At 31.7% G+C, this 13,264-nt stretch overlaps 1 protein-coding gene across 1 annotated transcript; it reads right to left on the bottom strand.

Annotated features, from left to right (window-relative positions):
- Positions 1-711: 711 nt before the first annotated feature.
- LOC114186307 (uncharacterized) lies at positions 712-6,716 on the bottom strand. The gene is made up of 7 exons (XM_028074365.2): positions 6,583-6,716; positions 6,299-6,435; positions 6,100-6,185; positions 3,632-3,799; positions 1,903-2,013; positions 1,487-1,553; positions 712-1,315 (listed from the first exon to the last, which is right to left on the bottom strand). Exons 2-7 carry the CDS (start codon positions 6,426-6,428, stop codon positions 1,035-1,037), a joined length of 843 nt encoding a protein of 280 aa, XP_027930166.1. The 5' UTR covers positions 6,429-6,435; positions 6,583-6,716; the 3' UTR covers positions 712-1,034.
- Between the last annotated feature and the right edge of the window lie 6,548 nt (positions 6,717-13,264).

Here is a 13,264-nt window from a genome sequence, read left to right as displayed (position 1 = left end):
GTTGACAGGAACAACACCATCTCTAAGGAGAATGTTAGAAACCCAACACCAGAAGTCATAATGATTTCTGCAATAATAGAACTACAAAAGGAGAAATAAAATTGTTTGCAGAAAAGAAAAATATGGTGATTGTGTTTTGCGTCGTAAAAGCAATATAAGGGAAGAAAAAAAGCAACAAATAAATACCTGAATTGGAATTAAAAAATATGTTTTCTCTGTATGGCGAAGTTGAGTCTGTAAAAACACCGTTATACATTTACTTGATGAAGAAAAAGTCATGTGTGACCATGAGTTAGATGTTACATTAAATGATCCACCCCATGAAGAATGGGATAAAATAAATTCAATAATTGACATTAAATCAAGTCTTCTTTCACATCAGTGCTCACAAGCAATTGCTACTAGCAATCAACATTCAGAAATTCCAAATACTACGTGAACTTGCTCACTAAAATAACATGCTGAAAACATCAGTTAAATTAACAGACAAGTTAACATAAATTATTTTCTTTGGTTTGAAAGAGAACCCAAATAAACTCTTTTATCCTATGAAAGTAAAAGTGGATCATCCTTTCTTTCAAAACTAGAATTCATTTCTTGGCAGTTTTAAATTACCAATTCTTCATTTCCTTAACCAGGATTTGACATATCAAACCAAAGTTACACCTAACACTAAAACTCATTTGCTGAATGATATATGTTGCTAACAAGTTAATAAATAATTAAAGCACATTTTATAAAAATGATGAAAGAATACCCTTATCTTGTAAATCACAGGGTTATACTTCAACTCCAAACAAGAGGAGATTCATGCTGCTAATTGAACAGGGCATATCCCTTTTAGTACCTATCAGGAAGAGAAATAAGCTACTAAATGAGAATAATACTGAACATGATCCAGCACAAACTTCTATCATTTGCAACAAGGGCCAGACAAAGCTCTCAACTGTTTCCATATTATGTGATGGCCAAGAAGAATAATCTATTACACAAAAAATGCCATGAGGCATGAAAACTTGGAAACAAAGTGAGGCTCATGCAGGTGCAGCACTCAAGTTTTGAGCACTAGATTTGTTTTTTCGGCCCCAAACAGGAGTGGTCTCAATAAGTTGATGAGGCACAAGTCGTCTCTCCCGCTTAGTTAGTTTCTTAAAGTTGTGAACTCTCAACCTAGCAATATCAGCCTCTTCTTCTGGAGTTATCTCTCTCACTACAACTGTTAGCCTGCATTCTGGTTTCATTATGATTCCTGATCTTCCTTTGGCATGGTAGGCAATTCTCCTTTTGAAATATCCCTTCCCTACAAATGCTTCCGCTGCAAGAGAAACAAGGAACCAGGATCATCAGAGATACAATAACAATTAAGCCTTTCATCACTAGATGAGGTCAGCTACATGGACTAAACAACGTTGCAATGTTCTATTGCATTGCAAATCATGTAACAAAACAACTTCATTTCTAACAATTATGAACTTCAAGATATTACCTACGATGAGACGTTCTGGATCTAACCCATGATTGTGAGAGGCATTTGCTCGGGCTGAATGAATAACCTGCAGTGTGTAGGATATTAAAACAAATGCTGGCAATTTTGCTTTACCATATAGAAAGTAATAGAATAACCTTTCTCTCCACTGAAATTGAACATAACCGGAATCTAAGTAATCACAACTTGTTGTGTTAAACGCAGGCAAAATGCACAGAAGAGTAATGATACTTTAGAATTTCATATTGGTGTTATAAGTGGGAAAATGTAAAATGGCTAGGGCAGGAGGAAAAAATGTTGAGAAAAAAAAGTATTAAAATTTGATGCAATCAAAGAGGAACTTTGAAGCAATTAAAAGTATAGGTTTTGCAATCTTGTCCAATGAGGTGACAATAAAAAACACCTAGTATTACTACCTGATAAACAGTTTTTGATGCTCTTTTTATTGTCAATTCCAGCTGCATCAATGCATCTTTGACAAGCATGCCACGAACCAGAGCAGCAACTAGGTTGACCTTCTTCGGACTCTAAAATACCATCGAAGACAGGGTATGTAAAAAGCACCATCAATCAGATATGAACTAAACAATCATTTAAGATAGTTTACACATCAAATCAAGGAAGGTATTTCAATAGCTAAAAATATATGTTCTAACATGTCAGAAAAAATTGACATGCTGATTAAAATAACAGAAGTTTCTTTAAAAAAAGCTATGCAGGGCACCACATAAATGAAATAAAGCATTATAATTTTTTAATATTCGTATTATAGCGATGCTGAATATACTTGTGATGATACAATGAAACTTATTGATGTTATCAAATCAATGGTTTTCTTTTAGCTTGCATTAGTGCTTACTAGAAAACGCACAAATGGGTGGAAACATGGAAGGCTAGAAGGGAGAGATAAAACAATATAGTAGATACAGTTAAAGAAAGATTGGTAAGGAGAACAGGGATGGGAACTATGAAACCAGGGGGCAAAATGGAATATAATTATTTGAATGCTATATAGAGACACATTCAACCTTATTTTTGTTATTTATCTAACAGATTAGGATTATTTGGACTCATGGGGGAAATGTCGATAAAATCTAGCCCTCTAAAGTGAGAGGAATGCACTTCAGCACTAACAATTTCTGATTAAAATATTGAAAGTTGAGATTGTAATTAACTTCAAAATTTGTTACTGTTAGAATCACCCCTACCTTGCCATTGGGGATTACCAAAATTGTGACCTCAAAGCAGATACTTTAGTCCCACATGGACTAGGGATATATCCAATCTATAGTATATAAGTATAGAACCCCCGATTGGTACCTAAATGATGATGGTTCAGTCTCACATTGTTTAGTGATATAGCTAGGGTATACAAGTGGGGTGCAAACCTTGATTTTGTCACAACACTCAACTGTTGATCGTTCAATCAACAGTTATATAAGTGCCCTTTATTAGCTTGGTTGTAGAAGTGCAAGCATTGTTTAAAAGTATGTCATTTGTGTTATATATTCACATCGTCATCATCATTATTATGTCATATTATCATATATAAAGATGTGTGGTATTTTGTCACATAAGAAAGTGCAATTCTTGCGTCTGGCAGTGGCAGTTCCACTTGGAAAGATTAAACTAGTCCAGTCCAATAGAGTACAGCAAATTCTTTTACTTTATCCACTCTCAAAACTGTTTTGAAGGAGAAAAGCAGTTTCCGTAATAGTATGCAGTTGCATTAGTTAAATTTAAAAAATAAAAGTTGTTCCTTTTTAAAATATTATTTGCCTTGTCAATAGCACCTCATAGAGTGGTGCAATCACAAACCACCATTGTGGAGCGGCTGGAGAATGCTACAATTTCTAAATACATTCATCACACGCATTATACTGAATGAATAAAGTGAAATCTCTTCAATTATTTAAGTAATTAAAAGACTATTTTCTTTCCTTTGATGTTGCCATGTTCGGTATATTAAAAGTTATAAGTTTTCATATTGTACTTTTAAGCACTTAAAATTAGAATCATTTCAAACAAAATTCACTCAACATATACTTGTTCAGGTCTGCCAAACATGCCCTAAATGAAGGAAAACAAACTGCAGCTAAGAAAACCAAAAGCAAACAAGCATGAACAGTGATATGCATCTCAAACCTGCTTTATTCCCTTTAATATTGCTTGAACCTTTTCTGGCTTAGTAACAGCTTTCTGCTTCTGGTCTTCACCTTTTGAACTACCCAAAGAAGAAACTGGGACTAAAGGTGACAAAACAGGTGTTTCCTCAGATGAATTTGCTAGTAATGGAGCAGTACTTGAAATTCCCTGAAACGGATATGAAATTATGAAAGAAGAGAGTAGGAAAGCAACAACAATCCATGCAGAGACATAAAATTATGAAACTTATAACACTAGCTCAGTAAGCCCCGAGGTTTTAGTTTGATGATTTGGGAAATATTAAATATGAACAACTGTTTATTAAAACTCCAAACATAACTGAGTATGATCACAAAGTCTAAGAAAGTGTTTGCACAATTTAGGGAGCAGCAACAAGAATTGTTGTGAAGGTAATTTTGTTTTGAAATAAAAAACAAATTCATAAAGAAAAAGTGACAACAAATATAGGAGGATAAGATATCCCTGACAAGACACCACTGAATCTGATCAACAGCAAACTTCAGAGACTCAGGACTTTCTATTCACTCCTCAGCAGTATCAAGCCTTGATGTCTTTAATACAACAGTCCACTCAAGGCAACTCAACTCCTTTTTCTTCCCACAATAACCAAATTGGTTCAATCACTTCTCCTCCACACAACCTTCTTCCTCAAGTACTTTTTGTTCTGCCTTCAATCATGTTTATCTATGTATAGTCACTTCTTGGATCCTTGACACTGGTGCTACTCACCATGTCCTCTTCACTTTCTAATTTTCTTATGTATACACCTATTAATCCCATTGTGGCAAAATTACCCTCATGTCAACATATTCATGCCACTCACTCTAGAACTGTCAAATTTAATGACTCATTTTACTTAACTGATGTATAGTATATTCCTGATTTCCCTTTCAATTTATTTTCGATATCGAAATTGGTTGCCTCTCTTGATTGTGAACTCATTTTCTGTTCAAATTCTTGTGCTATCCAGATGTGAAAACCAAAGAGAAGATTGATATAGTTTATGTGAATGATAATCTTTACACCATGACTACTACTCTTGTCCACCCCTCTTCCCTGTAATCTGTCATGTTCATCCACAATGTCATGTTCAGCCTATTGATTTGTAGCATTATGGCATGGGTCACTTGTCATATGATAGATTAAAAGTTATGCAGCAACATTATCTTTGTATTTCAAGTGACCGACATTTACATGTAATACCTGTTATCATGCTAAACAAAAGAAATTTCCACTCAGTTTAAGTGATTTTTATACATCTCATCCCTTTGATTTAATTCAAATTGATATACGGGGACCATGTTCCAAAATTTCTCTGCATGGTCACAAGTATTTCCTCACTATTGTAGATTATCATACCTGTTTTACATGGATTTTTTTAGTGGCTAAGACTGAAATTCATGCTCATATGAAATTTGTTCAACATATTGAAACCCAATTTGGAAAATGTGTTAAGACTATCCGAACAGACCACTGAAAAAAATGGAATCGTTGAACAAAAACACCAACATCTTTTAAATGTTACACATGCTCTTCTTTTTCAATCTATTTTTTGGTGTTTTGCTCTCTTAATACTGCATATCTCATCAATTGTATTCCTACTCCATACTTGCAACATCTTTCCCCTTTAGGAAAACTGTGGCAAACCATGCGATGTTACTTCACTTCATGCTTTTGAAATATCTTTAATACATCAGTACCCCCTTAAAACTCATAGAAAGAAGCTTGATCCCAAGGCCAATCTGTTCTTTTATGGCATCTGTCTTCTCTCTGTATATATTCACACATACTGCAATGTTCTGTTGCTGATCCATCTCTGAGGTTGCTTATTTCCTACAAGAGTATTTCTTATCTCTTTTATGAGTAGTTTTATTAACTTTCAATCAGATGAATCTTTAGCCTGGATATAACCTCTCTAAAGGAGAAAACATTGAGAATCTACTATTTAGTTGCAAGAGACAACCATTGCAATTATTTAGTATACACTAGTTAACTTTAACTGGGTTACTATTATTACTACATACATCCTTGCTGGAAAAATAAAATTCACTATAGTACATGAAAATGCTCTACCTTCCCGGTTCAAACTTTAGAGTTGAAAGATTAAGAAAATGCCTTGGAATCCATTACTTTTAAAGTTTGGCAGAATTAATTTTGACAAAAAAAAAACTTAAACTGACACTTGTGATTTGAATGACGTCCAAAGAACCCCAATTTTTTAACACCTCTCACACCCAATTACACTCTTATTTCCCTTCATCGCTCTCTTTTTATAACATCACCATCGCATGTCCCACTTCTCTCTCTCTCAGGGTATAAACACCGCAAATGGATGTCCGAACTTTTTCCAAACCATAAATTTTAGTGACAAAATGATTTAACAATTCAGTCAAAACAACGCTTAGTTTTACTATACCAGTGATCATGCGATCAAAACATAATTTTACCTGATGTTGGAAACCAAGAAAAATGGGTCTTGAGAAACAGGGCAAAGTTGGTGTCGTAATTGTCCACGCTCTCCTCCCTACCTGACCTACAAAACCAAAGCAAGGTTTATCCTAACGAACCCTTAAAAGTCACAACTTCCACATAACTAAGACCACAAAAGTAAAAACATGAATAAGGGCAATAGAGAAAAGTCTTAACCTTGTGAAAGAGAAGAGGCTAAGCGAGAAATGACAAGGCTTGGAGCTGAAGGATTGGCATGGTGGGGATCCACAACTCGCTTGTGAAGGTGGCGAAGGAAGGGGAAAATGTGTCTCTGCCACTGCACCATCTTTGGTCTGTGGAATGGAACAGAGATAGTGTAGTTAGATACTCAATTGAGAAAATCCACTGGTTCTCGAGTTTGTGCAGTGATAAAAAAAAAATGGTGTTTGGAAGAGGAAAAAAACGAGAAAGATGAACAAAGGAACGATAGAAGAACATACCAAGGCAACACCTTCGACTGTGTTTGTGTTCGATGTTCAGAGCTAGGGCTACCTGAGTGTGCGCATGAGTGTGTTGTTTTCTTCCATCTTCATTTTTCACCTTTTTTTTTTCTAAAATACAATTTTGGTGCATTGGTGCATTATTTTTCAATCGTAATATTAGTCCTTTTTTAAAAGAGAAAATAAATTATAAGATTAAGCCAAAGAGAAATTTAAAAATATATATTTAATTTAATATATGAATGTTAAAATAATCTTAATCATCTTAAAATAAATAAACAGTAGACTTATTAGGACATTGCATCCATTGTTGGTATTAATATTTTCACAGCTTGTTTTTTTTTAATTAATATTTTCTAAATTTATATGATTGATTGAACTAATTTACTGTTTTTTTTCAAAATTAAAACTATTTTTTTATATATTTTAATTTAATTGACATGACCAAAATTACACATTAAAAAAATGAAAATTAGGTTAGTTTTTTTTTCTTTAAAACAATAATATAAAAAATTAACTTTTTCTTAGTGTACTTTTCTGTAGGCTCTACAAGATTGTTGGGCTTGCTTAAGATTTTTGTTGAGTTTATGTTTATTTCATTTATATGGTTCTTCTAATTTAAGTCTCTAACGATACTGTTTTAACACTAGGAAACTTCTGTTATGAACTTTTCTTGTATAGAAGATATTTATTTTATTTTTTTCGTTACTTTAGAAATATGTATATTTTTTTAATTTAATACATGTTTCGCGTTATTATTAAGCGGTCACAAAGGTTAAAATCAAAAAGTTATAAAGAGTAAAATTAATTAAATTCATGTTTAAGGAGAATCATTTAAAGAATATATTAAACTTCCAAAAAAACATAAAAACTAGATCAATAATATTTTGTCTCTTTTCTTTGTAGACTATTTGACTTTTATAGAAGTAAAAACATCCATTAATCAAATAATTTTCTTCTTTCTCTTCAAGGACGTTCAATTTGAGAAAATATTCTTTCTTCCTTTTTAACGTCAAATGAAAGTAGTCTCTTATAGCTTTCACGTTTAAATATTTCGAAAACTTCATACTAGTATACGACAAAAAATATCACGATAGTATACAAAGAAAGTATAGGGTGGAAAAAGAAATTGTCATCAACTTTTAGATATTGTAGAAATTGGGTCAGTTTCTTGGACTTTATATGTTACTTAGATAGTTATTGTTTCCTACACTCTCAGAATCACTAGATACACCTCTTTAATAAAAGAGCATGACTCAAATATCTTTCAATAATGCACCACACCATTAATGGCATTGTTGTCACCATCACCATCATCATAATTATCATCACCACTACTACAAAGGAAGAAGAAGAGTGGAAGAACACTAAAAGAAAAGAAGAAGAGAGAAATGTGAAAAAAAAAAAACTCATTTTGCAAAATTCTTTCTATAATGTATTCTTTATATTTTGAAAAGCTCTTTTCAAAATATATTTCATATAATATTTTTCTACAAAATTAATTCTGAAAGGTATTATATTTATTTCGAAAATTTTATTTTGAAAACTTCATTCCAAAAACATATTTCGAAATAATCTCGTACATTTATGTAATTTTGAAGTCACTTTTGAAAAAGACAAAATGGTCATTTTGAAAATTTTGTGGGGTACATTAAGAAATTGTTGGAGGTGCTGGAAGTAAAAGCTTCGTTAGTTTGGCTATTCTGCCCTACAAAATTAAAAGTGGTTCATATCATAGCATGTAGATAGAAAGTGGTTGACATTTTCTTATCCCCTCAGAAGTGGTTCCATGCATTAAATTAAACAACAACAATCATAATCACAAAATACCCAAAGATGTCAAATGTTCACAACCAAACAAGTGGCTATCATATAATCAAAGTTCTCTCAATCACAAAGCTTTGAACAAAACCTTTAATTTCTTCCAACCTTCAAAAGCTCTACTCAAAGGGAAAGATCACAAACTTCTCCCATTCACATTACTTTTAAAACTCAACATGTATTATGACAAAAAGACAAGAAACAAGTGTTTATGTTGTTCTCTCAATCATAACAATTTTGTAAGTTTTTCAATTGTGAATTTTTAATCGACAAAGCCTTATTATAGTAATTTTTTCAATTGTTCTTTAATGTATTGTAACATGAACTAATAAGAAAGTAAATTTCCTATTGAAATCGCATTATTTCATAGGTAAAAACCTCACTCTTTAAATTAAATGTGTCAAATTGGTTTGTGTGGTCGTCTGGTATAACATCATCCAAAATATAATTTAAGAGAATACAAAAAGGAAGTTAAAAAATATGATAAAAGAATCATTAAAAAAAATAGAGAAGTGGAGGAGCCATTACCCTCTTTTATTGGGCATTATCCAAACATTACAAAAAGCTTTCCTTCCTTTACTCAGTTTTTTTCAAGGAGAAAACGTAACCACTTGTCAACAAATGTTTGATCACTTTATTAATTACTCCATTTTCATAAAGTTGATATACATACAAATATATAATGACTGATATACAAAAATTTCTCATCGATAACATTCTTCTCTTTTCAATAATTCAATAATATATGTTTAAGTCTTTTCCGATTTTAAGTTCAATGATAAAATTGTTATCAATTAGTATTTAAATCGGTTTTGACTTCTAAACGATGCGAGTTTTTGGACATAATAGGAACAAGTTTCTCATTTTTCATTCTTATAAATTAAAGTTGTAATTCAACAATTTTTGTTGAGTATTAGGCTCTCTTCTTACGTAAAAAGAAAAAGCTCAAAACTTGAGAAGCTTATATCTCACTTAACAGAGTCGAGTTAACTTAGTGGAGAGGGGCCGCAAAATAAGAAGAGAGATAGAACAAAAGAGTTAAAATTCACTAAAAACCCTAGCACATTGAGGGAGGTAGAGGGAAAAATCGTTTTTCACTGAGCTGTCACCATAAAATTAGCATTGCGGATTTGTTCACCGTTGGATCGTACTGAAAATTTTATACCAGGTTTGGAACACAATTTTCTTCATTCTGACCGGTCAGATCATCGTTACGAAATCTCAGTTGGAAGAAATTAATTTTGCACTGCAGTAGTGATTTTATAGGTTTTTCTTCTCTTTATTCTTATTTATTTGAAACATTTGTTGTTTTGATATTTAGTTGGGTGTTGTCACTAATTTATGCAGTTGATTGAGACTCGTTTGTACTCTTATTGGTCATAGTGAAACTATGTCTTTGGTCTGGATGACTCGTGCCCTTGATTTAAGGAGTTTTTCACGTTAAAAATTTTTGTGTCTTTATTTGTGATTGTAGTGATTTATTATTGTTCCTCTTTGATAGTTGCTTCTCATAAATTATTGAAGTTATGAGAAATTATATCCGGTATATTCTTTGGTATATTGCTTGTGTTGTTGTTTTTCCATTAATTTCTTTATTAATTTGTTCTCAAACACATGCATAGAAAGAAAGCAAGTGATTATTTTTTTTTCTTGGCTTTTGATTGGTTTGATAGATTTCATATATATATATATATATATATATATATATATATATATATATATATGATAAAATAGGTTTTGATTGCTTAGTATATTTACATGTACTTATAAGGTGGTGGAAGATATGATAAGAAGATGCCCCATATGTTTGTCCTTAATAAGGACCTTCATGTGCTTGTAGGACTGCATGATAATTTCAAGTGTTCTTTTAGTTCCTCATTTGAGCTCTTGGTCCTTTCATGTTTCTGCATCACAAGACTTTTCTGCTATTATTTTGAGATGATTTGATTTGATAGTATAACTCAGTTTCATGTCTCTCTTTTTTGTTTCAGTTCTTCTTGTTTACCTTATATATGTTAAGTTTTTTGTGTCACTTTATGTGTATATTACCCCTTCCTTTTTTGCTTCCACAACATCAAGGTCCTAGGATACGATGTGTAAAGTTATTGTCACATGGGTCTGTTTTGTTTTTCATCAAAACAAATTCACTACATTGGGAAATATTCACCATCACAAAAGGTTGAATAGTGAAGAAAATTTAAGTCTTATATCACGTAGAGAAGAGAAAATAAATTCATTGTTTTAAGCCTTGTCAATGATTTTTCCACCCAAAATAGCAATTTACTTTAAAAAAATGTTAACCTTTTCCCTGCGTAGCGTGCTTATTTATTATGTATGTGAATTAATTTTGTAAAATAAGAAAGATGAATATAGAAGAAGAAAAACAATAAACTCAAGGGAAACCAAATATAATTCCAAGTGAAAATTGATGTTGAAATGTGTTTACTTGGTAAATTTATTGTTGTAAAGTTATTACACTTTAGCTATCTTGTTAAATGCGTCATAGAAATATCATGTTTAAAGGTTTAGTCTTACATCATTCTATGATTTTCCTTGTTTAAAGAAAAAAAAAAGAGAGAGAATCTTCTTCGGTCACTTAAGCATAAATATTGCAAGTAAAATTTGCCATAAACACATAATTAGCTTAATCTGTTCATTTATTATAGAAGAATTTGATTAAGTTGGCGCTGTATATGTTGTTATATTGAATCTTTATCTTTAGAGAACAATGGTTTTGTTAATAAATTTTACTATTTTACTGTTATAGACTATTTCGAATTTTATTGACGAGAATAGTTTATTAGATTTTTTTTTTGAACTAGATCATTTTGCTGTTCAAGTACAATTTCGCAAATAATTAAATTCTCATTATGCTTCAAAAATCTACTCAAATCAACAAACTTCAAAAAGTAATTTTCGATTAAATATTTTTTATTTTCTTTTTCGATGGTACATTTTCAAATTTGTTTTACAAAATATATTTTTGAAAACTTAAGAAAAATATAATTTGAAGAAAAAACATTTTACTGTTTTATAAATATTATTTTATATATGGATCGGGTGTACGCAAAATAGTTGTTAATGAATGAATTATATTTTATAAATAAGTTGAATTAATTTAAATTTGTAATGAATCAAAATAGATTAACAATATTTAAGAGTTAATTATATTTTAATTTCTAAACTTTCAAACGAAATTGAATTTCATTTCTTTCATAAATTTTATACAGATTTCATCACCGCATTTTATAAATGATATATGATTTCTTTTATAGTGTGTTTGGATAAGCAATTTAAGAGAATAATTCATTTATTTGGAGAATTTGAATTTCTTTGGAGTAAAATGACTTATTTGGATGAGGAAATTAAAAGGGAATTGAAATTAAGGAATTTTAAGAAGATATTTCAAATCACTACAATAGTAGCATTTGAAATTTACTCAAAAATCAAGAAAATTGAAATTTCACAATTTGTAGAATTCCTCATTGTTCAATATTAAAAGTGTCAATTGGGCCTAGACGACCCAAATGACCTAGACAGGTCGGGCCGGTCCGACGACCCATACGGGCTGGGCCGACCAGATGATCTAGACAAACCAAACAAGCCCAATGAAATAGCGGACCCAACTACCAAAACGAGCCATGTAAGTCCGACAACCCAAACAAGTCGAGCGGACACGACAACCAAGACAAGTCAAGCAGGCTTGATGACTCAAACGGGTTTGGGGGCCTAATAAACCAGGCATTCCTAACAACCCATACAGACCATGCCATCCAAATTTTGAAATTCATCCAAATTTGGCCGAGTTGACCTCGACCAAAATTTTGAAAATTTTGGTTTAGTCTGCACCAGCCAAAATTTGGCGGAATGTGACTGAGTTAGCTCCGACCTAAATTTGGCCAAATTGGACTGAGTTTACATCAACAAAAAATTTGACCGAATTTGGTCGAGTCAGGTCAATCAAAATTTGGCCGAATTTAAATATTTTAAGGTTACAATTATATTTGTTAAATTTAATTTCAAAAATTATATATTAAATAAATATTATTAAAACTAAATTTTATCTCATAAGAGAAATTCAATTATTTTATCCAAACAAGAGATTGAAATGTAAGGTATTTCAATTACTTTATCCAAACAGATTATTTAGAAAATGAAGGAAATTCAATTGCAAGAATTTCAAATGCAATGTATTTCAATTTCTTAGAATTGTTGAAATACTCATCCAAACACAAGATTAAGCAATTTATGATATAACAAATGGTGTTGTAAAGTAAATTAAAATGGAAAAATATTTTAGAGGCGTGCAAAATAAAAAATAATTAAGAATTGTGTTTTTCGTAATACTTTTGATGTGGGACTTTGGTGAATACTCACTTGAGATCTAACATATTCTCTCTTCACCAAAAGTCTCACATGTTATGGAATAAAACATCTAGAGCATATTTGTAAAGCACAGAGCACGCAAATCACAACTCGTACAGATCAGATTTTCATCGTACATTGCTTACCGGGGGGGTCAAGCGAGCAAATCTAGGAGTATCTCATCACACACGAACTTCACTCCCTCCAAAGGCACAAGATGCGAGCATCTCATCACACACAAACTCCACTCCCTCCAAAGGCACAAGACGCAATGTTGATTATGGTCAATATGCCAAACTATGCACTAATAAAATAATCTCTTCAAGTGGAAGCACATTCACAAATAAGAGCATAAAATATAAATAAAAAAACATATAAGAAATTTAATGTGGTTCGGCACCTCAAGGCCTACATCCATAAACACTCAACAAAAAGTATACAATTTTTTATGGACCAAAACTGCAAACACTTCATAGTGCAATTATTTGTGAACCAA

This window comes from Vigna unguiculata, chromosome 5 (genome assembly GCF_037176805.1).
Source record: "Vigna unguiculata cultivar grain cowpea cultivar isolate G323 ecotype 2 chromosome 5, ASM3717680v1, whole genome shotgun sequence".
In the NCBI taxonomy this organism is placed as follows: domain Eukaryota; kingdom Viridiplantae; phylum Streptophyta; class Magnoliopsida; order Fabales; family Fabaceae; genus Vigna; species Vigna unguiculata.
Note: the sequence above shows the minus strand (reverse complement) of the source record. Positions and strands in the feature narration are given on the sequence as shown.

Bases quoted from the DNA above. Each gene is read 5' to 3' on its own strand.
- LOC114186307 (XM_028074365.2), bottom strand. From the start codon at position 6,428: ATGGTGCAGTGGCAGAGACACATTTTCCCCTTCCTTCGCCACCTTCAC. The intron at 6,186-6,298 runs GTTAAGACTTTT...TTGGTTTTGTAG, and splicing joins AGCCTCTTCTCTTTCACAAG to GTCAGGTAGGGAGGAGAGCG. The intron at 1,316-1,486 runs GTAATATCTTGA...TTTCTCTTGCAG, and splicing joins TCCAGAACGTCTCATCGTAG to CGGAAGCATTTGTAGGGAAG.